Raw genomic sequence first — 23763 nt, forward strand, 5'->3', positions numbered from 1 at the left:
TATGTCCTCATCCTTGATCCTCAGCTGGTAATAACCAGATCGAAGATCAATCTTTGAGAAAACCGTCTTACCCTGCAGCTGGTCGAACAAGTCATCAATACTTGGTAGGGGATACTTATGCTTAATAGTCAACTTGTTCAATTCCCTGTAGTCTATGCACATTCTCAAAGTCCCGTCCTTCTTCTTCACAAATAAGACTGGAGCACCCCACGACGAGTAACTAGGCCTGATAAACCCCAAATCCAGAAGCTCCTGCAACTGTATCTTCAATTCTTTCAGTTTCGCCGGTGCCATCCTATATGGTGCCCTCGACACTGGCTCTGTCCCCGGTTCCAATTCAATAACAAACCGAATCTCTCTACGCGGCAGCAACCCAGGCAAATCCTTAGGAAACACATCCAAGAACTCACAAACCAATCTGGTCTCCTCCGGTCCTACTGGTGAAACTCTGGTGGTATCCACCACACTAGCCAGGAAACCTATACATCCACCCTGTAACAAGTCTCTGGCTCTCAACGCCGATATCCTGGGTACGCGGGGTCCATGTACCGCTCTTACAAAAACAAAGGGATCCTCGCCCTCTGGCTCAAAAGTCACCATCTTCTTCCTGCAGTCAATGGTAGCTCCATATCTAACTAACCAATCCATACCTAGAATCATATCTAAATCCTCCATACTCAATTCAATCAAGTCTACTAATAACTCCCTACCATCAACTATCACTGACAGTGCTCTAATCCACCTCCTAGATACTACCAGTTCCCCTGTAGGCAAAATAGTCCCAAACCATGAAACGCAATACTCAATAGGTCTACACAGTCTATCAATCACCTTACTAGAAACAAATGAGTATGTAGCACATGAGTCAATCAATATAGTAAAAGGAGTGCCAGCATTAGAAAGCTGACCTGTCACTACCGAAGGACTAGCCTCGGCCTCTGCCTGCGTCAGGGTGAACACTCGAGCTGGAGTCAAGCTGTCCACCTTCCCTGTATCTCCCTTCTTCACTGTCGGGCAATCTTTCTTGAGGTGTCCCACCACCCCGCACACATAATAGGCCTTAGCCCGACACTCGCCCGGATGGCGTCTTCTGCACCTCGTGCACTCAGGATAAGTCCTCCACATATCACCGCCTCCCTGACGGCCTCCATGAGTACCCCGACCTCTCCTATCAGGACCAGGAGCGATCGAAGCATCAGGAGTCTTCCTCTTCAAATCACTGGGGCCTTTGCCCCTACCAGAACCATAATATGGAGACACCGCCCTACGACCCTCCCTCCTCACTACACTCTCCCTCCATATCTTATTCTCCACTTCCTCAGCGGTAAGAACCTTCTCTACAGCCTGGGCATAAGTTGTCCCTCCAGGAACTGTTGTAATTCTCACATCTCGGGCTATCATAGCATTAAGCCCTCTAATGAATCTGTCCTGCCTAGATGCATCAATAGGCACAACACAAGATCTGGTGCAAATTTCACAAGCCTGTCAAACTTTAGGGCATACTCTGTAACTGTCATGCTGCCCTGAACTAACCCCACGAACTGTAGAGTCCAAGAACTTTACTTAGCTAAGATAGATAATAGTATGATAGTATGTTTAGTATTATCATTGTTACTGTGGATTTTTGGTTCAGACCGGGAGTTATTTGGACACTCATAGTAGTACTTATAGATTTTCTAAGTTTAATCTATAGTTTAAGAATATTAAGTATAACCTAAGGTTTGATTAAAGTGACTGATATTAAGGATTATATTATTATATTATAAGGTTTAGACATCAACCAATAGGATTTTAAGCACATGTTTTGAATGGTAATTAAGGATTAAGATTTTTGAGGATTAAATATAATAAGGAGTAAAGTTTGAATGTTATAGGGTCAGTCAGCAGCTTTGAGTACGTTGAGGGCTTAGTCAAGGCTGTTTACTCCATTCAAACCTAGCTAAAAATGTGTAATTTCGTGTTTAAATATTCAGCGTATGCCGATATATCGCAGCTATAGGGGGCGATATGTCGCAGCACGTAGATACGGAAAACACGAAACGATGCACGGTCGCCTCGGGCATACTGGCCCAGGCGATATATCGCCTACAGGGGGCGATATATCGCCTCCTTCAGCATGGATTCAAACTCTTTTGAATTCATTTCCTTTCAGCCATTCAAACTCCTTCAACAGTCCAGCATCTTGTGAACGAGTCTTCAGCCTCTGCTGAACGATTATTCAAATGATTTTCACCTAAAAAGCCATTATTTTTATTCAAGTAAAATCAAGATATTTTCATTCCCAAACTCTATAAATAGGACCTAGTACCCAGCCATTATTCACCTTTTGCTCTAAGTTCAGAAGCTGCTAGTGTTAAGTGAGTGTGAGAGTGTAAACACCTGGTTTGGGAAAACTATAAGCTTAAACATCATAAGCTTATCAAACACTTTGGGAAGTGAGTTCTATAGTATTTCGGTGGAGGTTAGATTGATCTTGCAAATCTTTGAGGTAACCAAAACTCTAGTTCTTTTCTGTATTATGTTTCCTTTCTCTTAGTCTTCTACTCAATTTCCTAACCTCATTCTTATTTTGGTTAGGGAATCCAAGTTCTTAAGCACTTAAGTTGTGGTAAGCATATTTTCTTTTAATGGTTTAGTCTTCCTATTCTCTTTCATTTCATCTCTTTCCTTCTTTCAACTCACTCTTGTTCATTATGGTTTTAGGAGTGTTCCAAAAGTCCCAACTCAGTCCATTATATCCCGGTAACTTTGGTAAGGAAAATAGGCTAGAATCTATATGTTTATGTTTATGTTATCTTATGTGTTATGTTATGAATATGTTATAAATGTATGTATGTTTGTAGGCTTGGGCATATGACCCATATGACTAACAAGACCCCAAATGGATTATGGGCATATGACCTACTTAGCTAGTAGGACCCCACTAATTCCATGGGCATATGCTTGTTTAGTCTATGGGACCCCAAGTAATAATGGCCATTATAATAAGTGTATTATGTGTTATGATATGTCTTTACGTTATTATGACATTATGTTTATGTTTATGACTATGTGTTAGATTTTCCTTGCTGGGCATTAGGCTCATTCCTTTCTGTTTATGTGCAGGAAATAAGCTCTAGAGGCGGAAAGATTCGTGACGCTTAGAGGATGTGTATCGATGGTGAATGGAGTCAAGGGGCCGAGCGTTATTCGATTCGAGGATGTAGTCTTCTTTATGTTTTTTATGGTTTCAAATGTATTTTCCGCATTTTCTATGTAACTCTTTTTAGTTTTTAAGTTATTTTTGTTTTAAAGACAATGGGTACCCATATCCTACTTATTTTATGAAAGTAACCTTTGTTTCCATAAGTTTTCAATATAATTATGGTATTTCCGCAAAAATGTAAGTTTTATGTATAGATTCGTTAATGGTCCAAGTAGTCTAGATTAGTGGGTCGTTACAGTTGGTATCAGAGCAAACGGTTCCTTCGCATGAAGTTCTCCTCGATACACATGCTCAAAGCTCCGAATCGGACCGCCAAGTAAGTGTTTAAGTTACAAGTTACTTTGTCTATGTGTATAGCTAACACTTTTAGTGTTTATGTTTTCAGTTAAGAATGAACGGAGCTTTAAGCAATGAGGATATCCGAGCCATTAAGGCTTTAAAAAGAATAAGGGAGCCAAGAAACACTGTAGGAGCACTAGAAAAGATCACTCGAAGATTGATCTTGTTCCACAAAGAGATAGGTCACCTTCAAGAGTCTAAGAAAATCATGATGAGAGCTGCAGAACAATATGTCCTAGTAATTAGGCTTTTAAAAGATTTTCCGTCAGCAATTTTAACTTTAGAAGAAATATGGGAGAATATAAATAATGACGATGACTTACAAGCAGCCCTAAGATATTATTCTCTCATACTTAAGTTCACCTATGATTTAGAGTTTCAATTCACTAATGAGCAACAACATAGGATCTTCTTAAATCTTCCCCGAGGAAATTTTGAGGCTCAAGACAATGATGATTATAAGGAGATAGATAATGATATGTTAGATGAAGGATCGGATGTAGAAGATCCCGATTTTTAAGAATAGCTAGTTTTTCATTGTTTGTTTTGTTTATTTCTTTATTTTATGATTGTAATAAGTGAAATTTTTTTTTTTTTTTTTTTTTTTCCAAATTAAGTTCATGTTATTTTATTTTCATGTATGAGTTTGATTTTTTTTCGCAATCATAATGAGTAATAAATAAAATGAATAATGACTAAGTTCAGTGAAGGTGGATACAAATAAATGAACCAAGTTTCCTTATTGAGAGTTAGGGGGCCTTAGTAGTGGGAACGATTTTACTGATCCCAGCCCTCCCTCAATATGGTTAACTTTGGAACAAAGATAAGTTTCGAGCCTGAGAATTAAGTCATATAGGATGATTAGAAACACACTTAGAAAATAAAGATGACTTGTTTTTCTAAGTATAGAAACCCACTCTAATAATAAATAAAGACCTATATAATTTTTCATAAGAAGTCATAATAAATAGGTCCGAGATATGTTTGTTTTAGAATAAGTTTTTGCCTTAGAGCCTATTAGGGTAAGTTCTAACAAGTTCTCGACTGTTAGAACTTTTGGTGAAAATGTCGCTCCGAAGATCTGCACGCACCAACGGAAACGCCTCCAACGTTGATTCCAACGACCAATGATGCCCTCCAGTTCGCAGAAGAGGAGTGCGTGCTACTACTAGCCGCAACACGCCGACACCGCCATCTGACAACACCGCGGAAATCGCTAGACGACAACAACAAGTCGAGGAACTCTTGCAGCAACAACGTCAACAAGCGCAGACTCAGCCTCAACCTTCGCCGCAACCACAGCCACAGCTACAACAAATGGCCCTAGCACCCCAACAAGTTGGTCCATATGGGGGATGGCCAGTGACGAACTACGCGCCACATCCAGTACCGAATATGGAGTCAGTGTATGAAAGGTTCCGCAAGCAGCACGCTCCAAACTTCGAAGGGACTATAGACCCCTTTGAGGCAGAAGAGTGGCTAAGGAATGTAAAACCAATTCTTACGCACATGAACCTCAGTAATACGGACCGCATATCCTGCGTCTCGTCATTACTCAGGAAGGATGCCAGAATATGGTGGGACTTAGTTCAGCAGACTAACGATGTCACCACCATGATATGGACAAGATTTGTGGAGCCGTTCCACAAGAAGTATTACTCCTCGGCAGTCATCGCTAATGGTAGAAGAATATGCTCGTCAGTTCAACAGATTAGTCAAGTTTGCACCAGAGTTGGTCCCAACCGACTTTACGAGGTTGACCAAGTTCGTCAGAGGACTTAGACCAAAGATGGAATTAGGGGTTAAGCTAGCAGACCTGGGAACTACAACAAAAAAAAAAAGATTCAGAGGAATGCTAAGAGGGATTAAACGATGGTTCCAGACCAAAGTCTTTGCATTGACCCAAGGAGGAACCCATGCTAGTAACAAGCATTTATAGGTCAGATCATATCCTCAATAGTATATGTATCGCTAGATTGGTAGCAGTATACTCGTATATCTCGTTAGGAATGATAGAAAAACTAGACAAACCTAGTGAAAGATTTAGAACTAGGTTTGTAACCGAGTTGCCTTCGGGCAGAGTAGTTCTATCATCACGAATAGTACGAGGCTTACCGATCAAGATTGAGGACATAGGACTAGAAGGAGACCTGATAGAGCTAGTGATCAAGGACTTCGACGTAATACTAAGCATGGATCGGCTAGCACGGCATGGCGCAACGATCGGCAGCAAACGCAAGAAGGTGATGTTCGAGACTCCTGACGACCAGAGACGATGCTTCATGGGACAAGCTCCAGGATTACGCACCCCGTTAGTGTCATCTCTCAAAGCTCAACAAAGGATAGAGAAAGGATGCCAAGCATTCTTAGCCAGCATCACGAATGTGGAGAAGGAGACATCACTCAAAGTTGGAGATGTTCGGGTTATACAAGAATTTCCAGAAGTTTTCCCCGATGACTTGCCAGGATTGCCGCCAAATCGAGAAATAGACTTCACGATAGAATTAGTACCCGGCACCGAGCCTATCTCTAAGGCACCATAGCAGATGGCACCTACGGAACTCAAGGAGTTAATGACACAGCTATAAGAACCCCTAGACTTGGGTTTCATTAGGCCAAGCCATTCACCATGGGGAGCTCCGGTACTATTCGTGAAGAAGAAGGACGGAAGTATGCGCATGTGCATAGACAACCGTGAGCTGAATAAAGTGAACAAATACCCGCTACTTCGGATTGATGATTTGTTTGATCAACTCCGAGGCGCGACTGTATTCTCTAAGATCGATTTACGGTCCGGGTATCATCAGCTCAAGGTAAAGGGAGAAGATATTCCTAAAATAGCCTTTAGGACTCGTTATGGACATTACGAGTTGGTTATGTCTTTTGGTCTTACTAACGCGCAAGCCACGTTTATGGACTTAATGAATAGAGTCTTCAAGGATTACTTAGATAAATTCGTTGTTGTATTCATCGACGATATCTTAGTATACTCCAAGGATGAAGTAGAGCACGAGGAACATTTGAGGATGATTTTGACGCGATTGAAGGAGCATCAACTCTACGCGAAGTTCAAGAAATGCGAGTTTTGGCTCTCACAAGTGGCGTTCCTCGGGCACATCTTATCGAAAGACGGAGTTGCAGTAGATCCATCGAAGGTAGAGGCCGTGAAGGATTGGCCTAGACCAAAGAACGCGTCGCAAGTAAGAAGCTTCTTAGGGCTAGCAGGTTACTATAGAAAGTTTGTAGAGGGCTTTTCTAAGATAGCCACTCCACTCACCAACCTGACCCAGAAGCAACAAAAGTTTAACTGGAATGATAAGTGTGAAGAAAGCTTCCAGTTGCTTAAGGATAAGCTTTGCTCAACACCAGTACTTAGTGTACCGACACCCGACGATAAGTTCGTTGTCTAATGCGATGCATCAAAGCTAGGATTGGGATGCGTGTTGATGCAAAAATGACAAGGTGATAGCCTACGCCTCACGTCAGTAGAAGGAGTATGAACAACGCTATCCAACTCACGATATGGAGTTGGCAGCGGTGGTCGTTGCATTGAAAATCTGGTGCCATTATCTTTACGGAGAACGGTGCGAGATTTATACGGACCACAAGAGTTTAAAATACTTCTTTACACGGAAGGAGCTCAACATGAGGCAGCGCAGGTGGATAGAATTAGTCAAGGATTACGACTACGAAATCCTATACCATCCAGGGAAGGCGAACGTAGTTGCCGATGCGCTTAGTAGGAAAAGTTATGGAAATTTAGCAGCTTTAGCCAGAATAGAGAAGCCGCTACAGCAGGAGCTGATTAGTGCCAGAATAGAAGTGGTTGTAGGCAAGCTAGCTAACTTGTCTATCCAATCAAATAGGACATACGGATTGGTCAGAGACATGAGAAATCGCTAGCACCACACACGGATGCAGTCAGAGAAGGCAAGACTACAGATTTCTCAATATCCAGTCAAGGATTTTTGAGATATAAGGATCGGGTATGCGTGCCAGACGATCAAAGTATTAAGAAGATGATCCTAGAAGAAGCGCACAACACCCCATACTCAGTTCATCCAGGGTCTACCAAGATGACTCATCAAGGCAGTCTATTGGTGGCCAGGGATAAAGAAGGACATAGCGGAGTATGTATCTAAGTGTCTTGTATGCCAGCAAGTGAAGGCGGAGCATCAGCGGCCTGCAGGATTGTGGCAACCGCTTAGCATACCGGAGTGGAAGTGGGACAATATAGCCATGGACTTCGTGACGGGTCTGCCAAAGATGAACAAGCAGCATGATTCCGCTTGGATAGTCATAGATAGACTAACCAAGTCGGCTTATTTTCTGCCTGTTAAGACTTCATGCACGGCAGACCAATATGCAGACATCTACATCCAAGAGATTGTACGATTGCATGGAATCCCCAAGACGATAGTGTCAGATAGAGGATCAGTATTTACGTCAAGATTTTGAAGAAACTTACAGATAGATATGGGTACTAAGTTAAGCTTTAGTACAACTTTCCATCCTCAGACAGATGGGCAGTTTAAGCGTACGATTCAGATCTTAGAGGTATGCTACGCGCGTGTATACTTGATTTCGGAGGATTGTTGAACAAGTACTTACCGCTGATCGAGTTCTCGTACAACAACAGCTACCAGTCAACGATCGAAATGGCATCTTATGAGTTGCTATATGGACGAAGGTACCGATCACCGTTGCACTAGGACGAGGTAGGAGAAAGGCAGCTTCTAAGGCCCGAAGCTGTTAGACAAGCTCAAGAAGCAGTAACGCTTATTAGACAGCGTATGCTGGCTGCTCAAAGCCGTCAGAAAAGATATGCGGATACCAAGCGACGCGATGTGGAATTCCAAGTTGGAGATCAAGATATCTCCTATGAAAAGTGTCAAGCGGTTCGGAAAGAAAGGCAATCTTAGTCCCCGATTCTTAGGTCCTTTTAGATATTGGACAAAATGGGAACAGTTGCGTATAGACTAGCCCTACCGCCAGCATTAGCCGATAGTCACAACGTCTTCCACATCTCGATGTTACGCAAATATGTGTCAGACCCATCTCACGTCCTCAAGTACGATACGATAGCGCTCCAGAAAGACTTAAGTTACGAGGAACGACCGATTAGCATCCTAGATAGATGGATGAAGTAGTTACGGTCTAAGAGCTTTCCTATAGTCAAAGTCCTATGGAGCAATAGTTTTGAACGCGAGGCAACGTGGGAGTTGGAGGAGGACATGCAAGGCCGGTATCCGGAGTTATGTGATAAGTAAATTTCGAGGACGAAATTCTTTTTAGTAGGGGAGAATTGTAGAGTCCAAGAACTTTACTTAGCTAAGATAGATAATAGTATGATAGTATGTTTAGTATTATCATTGTTACTGTGGATTTTTGGTTCAGACCGGGAGTTATTTGGACACTCATAGTAGTACTTATAGATTTTCTAAGTTTAATCTATAGTTTAAGAATATTAAGTATAACCTAAGGTTTGATTAAAGTGACTGATATTAAGGATTATATTATTATATTATAAGGTTTAGACATCAACCAATAGGATTTTAAGCACATGTTTTGAATGGTAATTAAGGATTAAGATTTTTGAGGATTAAATATAATAAGGAGTAAAGTTTGAATGTTATAGGGTCAGTCAGCAGCTTTGAGTACGTTGAGGGCTTAGTCAAGGCTGTTTACTCCATTCAAACCTAGCTAAAAATGTGTAATTTCGTGTTTAAATATTCAGCGTATGCCGATATATCGCAGCTATAGGGGGCGATATGTCGCAGCACGTAGATACGGAAAACACGAAACGATGCACGGTCGCCTCGGGCATACTGGCCCAGGCGATATATCGCCTACAGGGGGCGATATATCGCCTCCTTCAGCATGGATTCAAACTCTTTTGAATTCATTTCCTTTCAGCCATTCAAACTCCTTCAACAGTCCAGCATCTTGTGAACGAGTCTTCAGCCTCTGCTGAACGATTATTCAAATGATTTTCACCTAAAAAGCCATTATTTTTATTCAAGTAAAATCAAGATATTTTCATTCCCAAACTCTATAAATAGGACCTAGTACCCAGCCATTATTCACCTTTTGCTCTAAGTTCAGAAGCTGCTAGTGTTAAGTGAGTGTGAGAGTGTAAACACCTGGTTTGGGAAAACTATAAGCTTAAACATCATAAGCTTATCAAACACTTTGGGAAGTGAGTTCTATAGTATTTCGGTGGAGGTTAGATTGATCTTGCAAATCTTTGAGGTAACCAAAACTCTAGTTCTTTTCTGTATTATGTTTCCTTTCTCTTAGTCTTCTACTCAATTTCCTAACCTCATTCTTATTTTGGTTAGGGAATCCAAGTTCTTAAGCACTTAAGTTGTGGTAAGCATATTTTCTTTTAATGGTTTAGTCTTCCTATTCTCTTTCATTTCATCTCTTTCCTTCTTTCAACTCACTCTTGTTCATTATGGTTTTAGGAGTGTTCCAAAAGTCCCAACTCAGTCCATTATATCCCGGTAACTTTGGTAAGGAAAATAGGCTAGAATCTATATGTTTATGTTTATGTTATCTTATGTGTTATGTTATGAATATGTTATAAATGTATGTATGTTTGTAGGCTTGGGCATATGACCCATATGACTAACAAGACCCCAAATGGATTATGGGCATATGACCTACTTAGCTAGTAGGACCCCACTAATTCCATGGGCATATGCTTGTTTAGTCTATGGGACCCCAAGTAATAATGGCCATTATAATAAGTGTATTATGTGTTATGATATGTCTTTACGTTATTATGACATTATGTTTATGTTTATGACTATGTGTTAGATTTTCCTTGCTGGGCATTAGGCTCATTCCTTTCTGTTTATGTGCAGGAAATAAGCTCTAGAAGCGGAAAGATTCGTGACGCTTAGAGGATGTGTATCGATGGTGAATGGAGTCAAGGGGCCGAGCGTTATTCGATTCGAGGATGTAGTCTTCTTTATGTTTTTTATGGTTTCAAATGTATTTTCCGCATTTTCTATGTAACTCTTTTTAGTTTTTAAGTTATTTTTGTTTTAAAGACAATGGGTACCCATATCCTACTTATTTTATGAAAGTAACCTTTGTTTCCATAAGTTTTCAATATAATTATGGTATTTCCGCAAAAATGTAAGTTTTATGTATAGATTCGTTAATGGTCCAAGTAGTCTAGATTAGTGGGTCGTTACACGAACTCATTTATCTTTGCTGCCCTGATGGCAACATTATAATACTTCTGACTGAATAGATCCTTAAATCCTTCCCAAGTCAAAGCAGTAACATCCCTAGTCTGTGATGCCACCTCCCACCAGATTCGGGCATCCTCTCTCAGCATATAGTCCCTCTACCCTCATAAAATCAAGAATGGTAGTAATCATAGTCATCCACTGCTCAGCCTTCAGTGGATCTGGTCCTCCCTCAAAGATCGGGGGCTGCTGCTTCCTGAACCGCTCATACAACGGTTCCCACTTATTCCCAACCTCAACTGGCTGCACAACAGGTACCACTGCAGGTGGCACAATGGGGGCAACACTCCCAGATGGAGCGTGCTGCCGCAAAATTCGGATCTGTTTATCTTGGCTCTGTAGCCGAGCCTGCATGTCTGCCATCAACTGTTGCCAATTCTCAGGGACAAGCGAAGGGGTTTGGCCCTAATCATCATCTCTAGCCCCAGACCTGCCGGCTAGTCGCGTAGACTTTCTTGGACGCATGATTATCCAAGTCAATCTGCAATCAACGACTCGACAATCAGGCTATGATGACAGTGTAATAATCCTTTCATTATCCATCACTGGAACTCCAATCGTTCACAAGCAATCAATTTATAACAATTTATCCAGATATTCATCCATATGCATAGCAGTGCTGATAAGCACACCTTAATAACATCATTCAATAGTCAAGGGCCAGGCCCTATCAGTATCTCATGCTTCCTATTAATCAAACAGATATCAACAATCATATCCTATTCAAATCATTTAAGCACATAATAATATATACACAATTACCAAACCCTGAGTCGAGCTTGTCTCTCGCAGCGAATGTACATGTCCAGCCAGTCTTCAGGAACCCATAAACCTAGGACGCTCTGGTACCAAGTTGTAACACCCTGGATAGCCAAGACTGTTACAGTGTGTGTTTATAAAAGTGCTAGACTTGCTAAACAAGTCATCTAATTAAAAACGTGTTACTGAAACTATAATGGAACTAGGGTTAAAAGATTTTGGTCTTAAAAGCCGTATTTCTTATAAATAACATTTTCCGTTTACACGGGATCCCAAAAACAATAGAATTAAAACCATTTACAAAAGATTCGAGAATTAAATACAATATTAGCCATATTAAGGCAAAATAGACAGTTAGGAAATCTCTGTCCTGATCCACTCCTCGACCATGGCGACCGAACAGCTGACAATGTACATTCAACCCCGCACCTCTCCATCTCAGGACTGGTCTAACTTGCCTTTGCCTTTACCTGCACCACATAGCACCCGTGAGCCATGGCCTAGAAAGAAAACATAATAACAGAGCATAAGCAATCAACAGGCAATCCAATATTTCATAAACATGTTCTCAACCATATAAATATTCAGAATAACCAAGTGTTATCCCCATTTCCTGTCTTGGGCTGGGGACGATGGTCCAAGCCCGCGGTCTGGGCAATCGGATTTGGGCCCAGCCCAGGCCCGCTTAGCAGGGGAGTAACCGAGGACGACGACTCAAGTGTGGGTCCAGACCCGGACGGGGTCCAGGATGATGATCCGGGACAGTCACTCCGGGAGACGTATGGCCAGTTGAGATTACGGTCGAGGTGTACGCAAAACGGTCCCAGAGCCAGGTAAATGGTCCGGGCCTGTGGTAATCGAAGGGGGACAGAGGTAAAAAAACCCAGGTTAAGTCCTCCAGGTTGGCAGGAAAAGGCGTCCGTGACCTTGAAGCCGCCCCACAACGCGTGGGGGCTGTCTCCACTTTTCACCTACGGAAAAGGCCACCTCGGGATTGTACGTCGCTGGTTCAGACCTACGCTGCCAGTAAACTGACCGATTTTGTCTCCTGAATCTGCCTCGTAACTCGGAATGCCCAGACCAAAAGCCCCATTTGGTCGGGCGAAATATAGGCTTTGGGCTGGGCCAATGAGCTTCGGCCGTTCTTAGTCTTTTGTATTTTTATCTTTTGTATTGGGCTTCCATCAGAGAAGCCTGCGATATTTATATCCTTGATGGGCCCGGGTCATACCCGACCCAAGCCCAGTGCTCCTGTGAGCCTATAAATATAGGTGACAGAGCATTGGAGAGGGGATCTCTTTTCGACTTGTATACAGTTACTCTGTCAAAACATAGAGAGAAACTCCATTGTAAAAGACTTTCCAAGCTCTAATACAACTGACTCGTGGACTAAGGCTCATTAACGCCCCAACCACGTAAAAATCATGTTTTTATCTTCTAAATTCCATATCATTAGTCTTATTTAATATTCATTAATATAGTTTCCGAAAATCTCGGTAAACACCAAGTATTCAGCATACTAAACATATCAACTCATATCGTACACCAAATCACAAATGATAACTAGGGTTAGCACCCTCAGGCTGCACCCTCCGTTATCCCACTGACTCCAGCCCGCTTAAACCGAGCTCAGTGAATATAAAGTTATCCTTGGCTACCAGTTTCCAAGCCGCGCCCTGTGCGCAAATATTGTGTACGGCACCCTTAGGCCGCTATCACATGTCCCATGGCATAATACCATCATTGAAATTATATAGATATCGGGAGCTCTTAGTCCCATCACAAACATATAACCGGGTGCAGTTTTCTTACCTTTGGATTTGCTAGCCTTGTTCACTGTGATCCTTGAGCACGATCCTCCTTGAGCCCCAGCGCACACCTAGACACAACCATAGATCAAAATCATCACCAAACATCAAGTCTGAACCCTAGCCTCAGGACCAATCCTGAGCCCTCGTGAAGCTCCAATTCCACCAAACGAGGTGGTGGAATCGAACCCCGAACCCCCGGGCAAAATCCCTTGAAAATAACTCAAAAACCCATTTCTGGAAACAGGGTAGCGCTACAGCGCTCTAAGGAGGGCGCTACAGCGCTACAAGCAGAACCAAAACACCCTCATCATGCATGGCCTAGCGCTACAACGCCCAAAGACTAGCGCTGTAGCGCTAGTCACAGATAGGCAACACTGCATTTTCCCTTCCTACGATTTCCCCGAGCCAACCCTTACCAAAACTCTTCCAATCCTCAACCAAACTTAAAAACAAGCTTATTAACACACTCCATTCATCCCATGCATCCTAAATACTCAAAACCCAAGCACATGCATCCCTAATCTCAAAATTCACCATAGTTGACCCTAAACTCAGAAACTCAGCAGAAACCATAGAAATCTCAAAATTGAAACCAAAGTTCCTTACCGTTAATTGGAGAGTTGATGCTAGGATACCCTCTACTCTTTCTTGGCTTCCTCCTCCTCACATCCTTGGCTCCAATTCCCTAGAATTCCCCATCAATTCAGCTTAGATACCTTAGTTAAAAATTAAAACCAGAACTAAAGAAACTTCAGAGTTTTACCTCAAGTGGAAGGTTTGCTCTTGCTAAACCCTTGCCAATTCTTCAAGCCTAACTCAGAAACCTTATGGCTCAACTTGATCTAGCTCTCCTCTGAACTTTGCTTCAAGAACCCTCAAGAAAATGGTGGAAAAAGCCTAAACCGACCTTGCCTTCCTTCCCTTCTTTCTCTTTCTTTTCTTTCCTTCTTTTTAGACTTCTATTTTATTCTACAAACTCCACTGAGCATAAAGCCTCAGCAATACCTATCTCTTAAAAGCTAAATGTCCATAATGCCCTCCCCTTTAATCCTAAGTCTTTTAATCCACTTAGGGCATTTTGGTCATTTTACTCAATTCCTGCTAATTCCTCGAGTGTCTCTTATATTTTCCGCTTACTTCCCGATACCTGATTAATCACCAATTATACTCCTCGATGTCAGAATATACCCCAATATATTCTCTAAATTTCCATTTATACCCCCAGGCTCGCCCTGAGCCGAGTATAAATCTCCGCCGTGATTTTTTCGCTATTTTGCTCACTAGGATCGTCTCGAATCACAGATCCTAGATATATCCACATAATCATGTGGTCTCAATAATTATCACATATATATACAGTTATGCCCGCAACGGGCCAAAATTATGATTATGCCCTTCTAACCTATTCAGGGCCCACATGCATACTAATACACATAGTCATGCATCTCAAATATTCAAATAGCCATATAACATGCTTTAAATCATTAAATCACATATATTCCAATTATGCCCTCCCGACACACTAATCAAGGCCCTTAAGCCTTATTAGTAAATTTGGGTCGTTACAAAGACACTCTAAAACTTTGCCAACAAGACTCCTTTTACACAACTTAATAATTACTCAAAATAAAAACTATGCATTATATAAACCATAATCAATTAATTTTAGTCAATACTCAACAATCTATACTTTGACTCAAATTCTCTAAAACCAAACTATCAATAAGAGTAAACATGCATTGACTTTCATCGAACTTCACTTGAGCTAGTTGGAATCTTCACTATCTTGTCACATTCTTTAACTCTGACAATATTAGATGATTGATGGACCCAAAATGAGTATGTTTTAAATATGTAAATCGCAAGCGCACAAATCATATATATAGTATAGAGTTCGTGTAAGCAAGGATGCGAACCCAAATGAGTTGTCTAAAATAAAAAAGAAAATATTTTAAAGCAAAGTTAAATAAATTATAACCTAGCTCCAAAGATTGATAAGATTTAATGTCATGAACATAAAATATAAGATTGAAAATAAAACTATCTAAGAGAAGAAAAATAAACCAATTATGATTTGTAAATAAGTTGTGAAAAAAAGATTATTAAGATACTAGAATCCGCAAAATGTAAGTTTAATAATATTTATTAGTATATTGATTCCCAAGTTTTAGTGATAGTTAAAATAAATCAAACTATCATTTTCCAAATAGATTTATAATTTAAGCACAAATTATTTCTAAAAATATAGGATTTTTCTTCACTTTGCAAAAAAATATAATTTCAAAGAATTTAATGTAAATCAACCTAATGAAACAAAAAAAAATCAAATAACATTATTTATAAGGCAAAACATAATATTTATGTTCTAAGCGTTGGATGTGTAAAATTTAATAAAACATTTTATACAAAGAATATTATGTTTTGCAAAATAAGAACAAAGTGTAATATTATCTAATAATCTAAAATACAAGATATTAAAAATGAAAGACATATATGAAGAAGAAAAATTAATAAACTTTGTTGCATTACAAGGGAAATCAACATACAACAATAAATACTATCTAGTTACAAGTTGCTTCATCATGATCTTAATAATCTTATGAAAAACATTAGAAGCACATAACTAGAATCCAAAATATATTACAAAAGAAATACATATTTGGCATAAAATGGTCTTTCAAAAGGAAGAGATAAAATGTAGAGAGAAAGTGTAGAAAAAATTATAGTAACCAAAAATTAAGCACCCAAAAATAGTCTTGAAATTCCCTATTTATAGCCAAAATAAGAGTATTAAAATAATCAACTTAAATTAATTAAACTGGTTAAATTAACTAAATAAAGTAAATATGGCATGTAGAGGTAAATTTTAGGGTGTAATGATGAATTTTTGTGATAAAATATGTAAAAAAGTTGGGGGGAAAAATGACATTTGTGGGACAAGGGGGCAAGGAGACATTTGTGGACTCAATAGGAGAGAAGGTGGCTGGGCATGGGGTGCAAGCGGCTGGGCCTTGGGCTGGGCAACTGGGACACGGGCTGGCCTTGGGTTGGCTGAGGCGTGGGCCTACTGCAAGGGAAGATGGAGCTAGGAGCTGGGCTGAGTGGAGCAGCAGGGGAGCTTTGGATTGGGCCTGGTGGCTAGGCTATGGGCTTCTCCTTTCAACAAAAGGAAATTACATTTTATATGGGATTTTTAATAGAGTGTGCAAAAATATAGCTTTTTTTCAAAAAAAGTTAATCTATGACATTTTTTAAGAATTTTCACTTTTATGGGTTTATGTTCCCATATTTTTGTATAAAAGTTGGTTTATGCCATAGCTTTACTCTTAATCAAATTTGGAAGGGTATGTTTGTAATTTGATTATTATTTTTTTAGGTTATTTGTTTTTTTATATTGTTTTTATATTACTAATTTTATATTAAATTTTTCTTTGGTTGTTTTGCAATTTTTTTTGTAATATGAATTGTTTTTAAAATTATTATTTATTTATTATAAACATGTTTTTTTTTAAGATTATACGCTTTTTTTTTTCAAATATTGGGTAGGGTAACCAGTTACTTGATTGATCTTAAAAAAAAAATCCTAGAGCTAGGTTAAATAACATGCACCAGGAGGGGTAACCAGTTATCATGAGATGAGTACCTTTCTGCCATAAGAGGGGTAACCAGTTACCTATGAGGGGTGACGAGTTACTCATATTAAATATGAAAAGAAACATCAAATTTGAAGGAAAAAAAATGGAAGAACACTTCATTAAAAAAGAAAGAAGAAGTAACTATGATTTTAGTAACTAGTAACCATACAGAAACCATAAATATACACACACCAGAACGTGAAAGTAACTAGTTACCCTCATAAATATACACACAAAGAATGTGATGGTAACCAGTTACCTATTCACGTTTTCATATTTTTATTAGTTTTCTTTCCAAATTTTGGTATTCCTTTAAGTGTTACAGTAAAAAGAAAATACTGAAAAAATTGATTTGAATTTTTTTTACATATAGTGGAAAAGCCGATAAAAAAAATTACAATAATAAAAGATAATAAATAAGAAAAATAGTAGAATAATTATGTAATGTTAAAATATATGTGTGAAAAAAAAGAAAAAAAAAAGAAATAGAATGAGAATGAGAAAAGAATAAGTACAAAAATGAAAAAAAAAACAAAAGAAATAATGAATGAAAAAAAAATAGATGAATAAGTAAGAATGAAAAGAAGAAGAAAAATAATGGAAAAATGAAAAGAAAAAAAATATGATTGAAAAAATTCGTAGAAAAAAATGAAAAAAAAAATGGAAGAAGAAAAAAAAGCTCATATGTGTGAAAAAAAAAATGGAAGGAGAAAATAATAAATACAAAAATGAAGAAAAAATAGAATGAAAAAATATGAAAAAAAAAACAAAACAATACAAATGAAAGAAAAAAAAATAGATAAATAAATAAAAATGAAAAAAAGAAGAAGAATAAAAAAATGGAAAGAAAAAAAGATCGATGAAAAAATTGGCAGAAAAAAAAAATGGATGAAAAAACAAGTAAGGAAAAAAAAAGAAAAAATAATAAAAAAATTATGGAAAAAAAAATTACCTTCAAAATCAAAGAAAACATAACTATGAAAAAAAAAATGTGACATTTCCATATTTTAGTTAGCTACTAATTATATTTTCCATACTTTAACTTTTTCTTTAATAAATTTCCCATACAAATTAAGAAAAGTATAACTCCCATATTTTTGCACATTGATGGTATAAAAGCCATATTTTTTAAAAATTCCCTTTCAACAATATCATAAATCCTCAATCCTTTGGGCTTTTGATTTTCAAAAATGTCAATTTTCCAATTCTCTTTTTAGCTTTAATTCTTTGATTTTCTCTTCTTTTCAAAATGCCAAAATGCAACATAATTCCTACAAAAATAAATCAAATTAAATATAAACTAAATATTTTCAATTGTAAAATTTATTCCATTAATTTCTTGAAAATATTAATTAAGACTCAATTTAATTTGATATTTAAGATTAATAAATGTGCATTTTTGATCACTAATCACACAGCACTAATTCAAATAATTAAACTACAACATTCTACAAAAATAAAACAAACCTAATAAATTCAAAATGACTAAAAAACTTAACAAATTAATTAAAAATTTAAGAACTAAATAGAAATTAGCTTACAAAATGTGGCAAAATAACTCTATTTTGTAGAGTTATCAATGATGGTCTTTTATAACTTGGCTCCACCATCATAACTCCACCTAAACTAGTCTTTCTAGCTATTTTATACAAATTTTGCTCTTTTTGACCCTTCATGACTACCAATTCACCTTTCTTAATAATCACTACACCATCTTTTGTAGAATAGTCACAACCTATAGTGTCCAAGGCTCATAGAGAGATTAGGCTCCTCCTCAACATAGAAACATGACTATCCTATTGTATTTATACATGTACATATGTTTGTTGAAATTAACTACACTTCTATTGTATTCATAATCAAATAAGTTTGGGGGAGTGTGTTAGCCCAAAATTGGCTCCCAAAAGGGGGGTGAATTGAAACTTTAAAACTCAACTATCTATTTCTAGCAACTTAGTGAAACTTTCATGCAATAAAAGAGAGAACCAATGTAAATAATCAAGTAAGCACAAATGTAAATGAGTTTAAGATTATAGGGATGCAAACTCTCTTTTTACAAGTTCGGTGGAACTAAAGGCACCTACATCCTTGGTCTTCAAAGCTAAGTCTAGCTTTAAGTTTTAGTAACAAGCCAAGTTAAAGGACTTGACTAATCCTTTTACAATCGGGGAATTTTCACCAAGGTGTACGTAAACCTCTTACATAGATTGTTTGTTCAGTGTCAATCTCACCAACGTCAGGTTGTGATTCCAGTGCCAACTTCACCTATGTCGAGTTGTTGTGAATCTGGTGGCAACCTCACCTCTCTTGCGGATTGCTGAAGTGTCAATCTCACTTTACAAAGATAGATAGAAAAGATGAAGTACAATGTTGTTCACTCTTTCTTAGGATGATAAATACTAGTTGAGAACCTAGAGAGAGATGAACACACAAATAAATCCTTACAATTTTAGCTCAAGTGTGTGAAAAGTGTTTTGGAATGATTTACACAAGGTAAGATCTTATAACACTTTCTCTAGCTTAATACTATGATATAAAACTGGTATTGGGTGCATATTAAGTCTAGAAGTGAGTCTATTTATAGAGGGAAGCAAAATAGAGACACTGGGGGCCTTATGGAGCTTTCTGACTTCAGCCGAGCGAGCAATTGGTTGACTGGCCAATATAGTCGTTTATGACCATTGAAAACACACTCAGAAAAGCCAATGGGCCCTATCTGTGACAATTCAGTCGACCAACATGCATAGGTCTGTCGACCGGCCTTTGTAATTTCTAGGTCGGAACTATTTCTGCTTTAGTAACAAATTCTGAGTTTTTTGTTACAAATTTGTTATTTTCTGGTTACAAAAATGCCACTTTTCTTTATTATTTGAGTAAACTTGTTTCCAACAAGATAAACGCTTTTATTACAAAATCAACAATGGTTAGTGATATCATAATTAAATATTGTACATCAACAAAATAAGAGTGATGACGAGTTTGAGTCAACAATCTGCCCCTTTTTTATGATAGCAAATATTTGATTATTTGAAGGGAATAAAATTAACTTTAAACAAGTAAGTAAACATATGCTCCCCCTCAAATTATGCTCATACAGATTAATTTTATTTCTTATACTTTCCCCTTAATCAAATAATAAAACAATCTTACCTTTAAAGCAACATGATTAAGTTTGTGAAAATAATGTTTTCCTTTATTTCTCCCACTTTAATATCATCAAAAAGCTTTGGGAGGGTGATCAAGCTTGGAATTGCTATATAACTATATGCATGTTAATGGCATGAGCAAAATAGTTTCATAAGTCAAATATTCTAGCAAATTCAAATAATCAAAGCAAGTCCAATTAATCCATAGTTTAATTTTGAGTTGAGCACAGATGTAATAATTTTGAGTATAGCATAAGTGTAAAACATATGTTATAGAACTCATTTTAATGTGCACATGCATGAAAAATATTATAATTTGTATGAACATACATTTGAAAAATATTCTCTGTCTTCAGGTCTAAGCTTCAACCTGCATCTTATCAAAGCTTATAATTTAAAATTAGTATTAAGGCTACTAATCTGCATATTCCATGTAACATTGAGCCTACACTTGATTTGACCAAGTGTTTATGACTAATATTCACTAAATTAGTGAGTTAAAAATATGCACTTCGAGCTAAACATCACTTAGCTCGAAATTTAGGGTACGTAACAAATAATAATAATAAGTTCTCTTAGTTAACGATTAGTAAAAAAAAATCATTTAATAATAACTATTTAGTCACAATGCAAAATTTTCAAGACTAAATGCTATTTTTAATCACAACAAAAAATTAATTGTAAACAAATGTAATATTTAGCTATAAATTATTACGATTTTAGTTTTTATCACAACCTAATGATAAAATTTGTTGCGACTAAAACAAATTATAATTTTTATGATTGATACTTTTACAAGTGACGGATTTGTTGGTGACAATTAAAGATATGATAATAATTTTTATGTAATGGAACACAATGACTAATAATTTTTATATCACATTTGGCTAAAAAAAACATGAAGAAGAGAAGAGATGTGGATCACTGTCTTCTCAAGAACAACTATTAATGAATCCCATATATTTTATTTTAAAGAAAAAAAAAGTTGAAAGGAGAGGTCAATTAAGCAAAAAAGTCTTCAACATAGATGCACACATAGGGGGCTCAAAGAAAAACATATGTCCTCCATCAGCAACCTCGTGATATTTCATCCATGGCAATTTCTTAGAAAGAAATCGGCCAATTTTGTAAGGAATGATCTTATCTTGATAACCTTGCCAAAAGTGGACAGAACCCTCATTGTTGGGAAATGGATTGGCAATGTCTAATGGATCAAACTCCCATTTTCCATAAGTCACCATCAAGTCTCGAAAAACCGAATCATAAGCACCTTGTTGTTCAATCTTCTCCTTAATTATATATTTACAAAATAATAATAATTAGTTGGTTTTCATAATTAGTTAATTGGTACATTTATGTCTTAGAAGAATACTACTCAAAGTAGGGTTTAGGGTATATCAGTTGATTGGTAGTGGATCCAAATTCAATTTTATGATTTCTAAAACTTAAAAATGGTAGGACCCACCATCTGAATATTTGATTGATTGTTTGTTTTCAAATTCTTGATCCAAATACTAATTCTAATTTTAAGCTACAAAATAGAAAACTGTATTTTCTGATTCTCTACCAATCATATATTCAGTTTTTTAAATTTCAAAAACAATTTATGGATTCTGAACCAACCACATTCTCAAAAACTTGTTTTAAGACTATAAATCTAGATTTTCACTTTAAAAACACACTTTTTTAAAATACAATTTTCCAATCCTAAACCAATTAGGGTTTAGGATCTAAAGCCCACAAAAATTCTAACTAGAAAAAATAATATTATGGTAGTCACTATGTCTTGGAGGTTTCAAAGATTGTTTCTCATCTCTAGTGATGCATGATTCTCTCTTGAGATCAAAAATTGATTATTAACATACTATTCTCTAAAAGCAGTCCAATGTAATGTAATGATCATATCATAATCATAAAATTACCTGACCAAAATAAACCTCTTGCAACTTCTTTTCAATCTCTAAATCCTTTTGGGTGAAGACTAGGGTATTGAGTTGAGATTGTATTCTTAAGTGAGAGAACCATTTGCTAGTCATCCACCAATATAAGAGCCAAGGTGCATAACGAGCAACCCTATATGTATGTTGATATTGTTTAGGCAACACCTCAAATGACTCTCGAGCTATATTTGCAGGCAAACAAGGCCACCATAAGTTCACAAAAGGAACCACAAGTGCAGCTCCTAATAATCTGCACCATATACATACACATAAGATATACAATTATTATTTTATATTTTTATATTAAATTCCAACATTGTGAATATATAATTAATGAGTGAAAAAAAAGTATTTTTATGGGAGAGATACTCGTGGTGTTAGGCACCACTGGTATCCTTTAGGGGGTGTTTGGTATGGGGTAAAGTGAAGGTGGGAATGAAAATCTGAAACATTTCTCATGCTTAGTTAAATTTTTAGGAGTGTTGCTATTTGGCACCTTAAGGTGCCCAACACCACATGAAGTGGCAGCCTATGGTTGATTAGCGATACCACATAAGTTTTTTTAAATTCAAATGTGTAGAACCCGATATTGGATTGCACTAATAGCGGTATGTCACCTTCTTATGGTGTTAGGTACTAGTAGTGCCCCTTAGCAATTCAAAATTTTTAGGGGGGCCCACATGTATTTTAATATTATCTTCATCCTAAGTCTCTCTACATTTTCCAAAATCACTCAACTACTCAAAACAAACACCCGGTTAGTATTAGTAGGATATATTTACCTATGTGGTATGTATTTGAGGCAACTCCAAATGGGATAGCCTCCAAGTGAGCTTCCAAGAACATAAAATTTGTCTATGTTCAACTTGTCAGCAAGTTGTTCAATATCAAATGCTTCACTCTTTACCGAACGAGATGGATATGGATCGCTTTCTCCATAACCAGCTCTGTCAAAATGCAAGAAATATATCCCAAGCTCCTCAACAAGGTCCTGATGATGATGATGATATCAATGAATATACATATTTCAACAGCCAAATAAGCCATGAAATTGAGAAAAGTAATAATAATAAATATATATATATATGATATACTTTAGGGGCAGATAATCTCTGTTCTTTGGAGCTGCCAAAGCCATGAACCACAATGATTTTGTATTTGGCTTTTTGCTTTGGAACACCATCTTCTCTGTAAGCCAAATGCCTGCCATCTTTGAGTTTGACTCTTGGAGAAGTGATTGGTGGACCATTGGGTGACCCACATATGTTTGGGGAAGGTGGCTTTAGGGCTTTGTAATAAGCACTAACCATTGCACCTACTACCAACGCCACTGCCATGACTGTAATCATCATCATCTTTTTCTGAAACAAAAATATTATATATATATATAAATATGTATAATAATGATATGTGCACCAAAAATATACACACAAACATACAAACTTGACAATTTATTATAACTAAGATACACTGTTTTAAAAAACAGTAACACATTACTGTGTAATGTTTTGATGCATATTTTGGATCCATATATTATTACTCATATATAATAGATCACAATTAATATCTTAGGACATGTATTTCATCCCCATTGTACAAAATCTCTTTTATTAATTTAAATTTCTAAAAAAAATTATCACCACCTACTTATAAAAAAAATTAACCC

At 37.2% G+C, this 23763-nt stretch overlaps 1 protein-coding gene across 1 annotated transcript; it reads right to left on the bottom strand.

Annotated features, from left to right (window-relative positions):
- Window positions 1-21045: 21045 nt before the first annotated feature.
- Window positions 21046-23446, bottom strand: LOC133790161 (uncharacterized). Its single transcript, XM_062227698.1, has 4 exons — window positions 23192-23446; window positions 22880-23088; window positions 22080-22347; window positions 21046-21446 (listed from the first exon to the last, which is right to left on the bottom strand). The coding sequence occupies exons 1-4, from the start codon at window positions 23444-23446 to the stop codon at window positions 21156-21158; spliced, it is 1023 nt and encodes a 340-aa protein (XP_062083682.1). The 3' UTR covers window positions 21046-21155.
- Between the last annotated feature and the right edge of the window lie 317 nt (window positions 23447-23763).

The sequence above is a fragment of the Humulus lupulus genome, chromosome 7 (assembly GCF_963169125.1).
Source record: "Humulus lupulus chromosome 7, drHumLupu1.1, whole genome shotgun sequence".
Lineage (NCBI taxonomy): Eukaryota > Viridiplantae > Streptophyta > Magnoliopsida > Rosales > Cannabaceae > Humulus > Humulus lupulus.

What these genes read in the sequence shown, in the direction of transcription:
- LOC133790161 (XM_062227698.1), bottom strand. Translation starts at nt 23,446, where the DNA reads ATGATTACAGTCATGGCAGTGGCGTTGGTAGTAGGTGCAATGGTTAGT. An exon ending in CTCAAATACATACCACATAG is followed by an intron (nt 22,348 to 22,879) that starts GTAAATATATCC and finishes TATATGGTGCAG; the next exon opens with ATTATTAGGAGCTGCACTTG. An exon ending in AAGAGGTTTATTTTGGTCAG is followed by an intron (nt 21,447 to 22,079) that starts GTAATTTTATGA and finishes TATATAATTAAG; the next exon opens with GAGAAGATTGAACAACAAGG.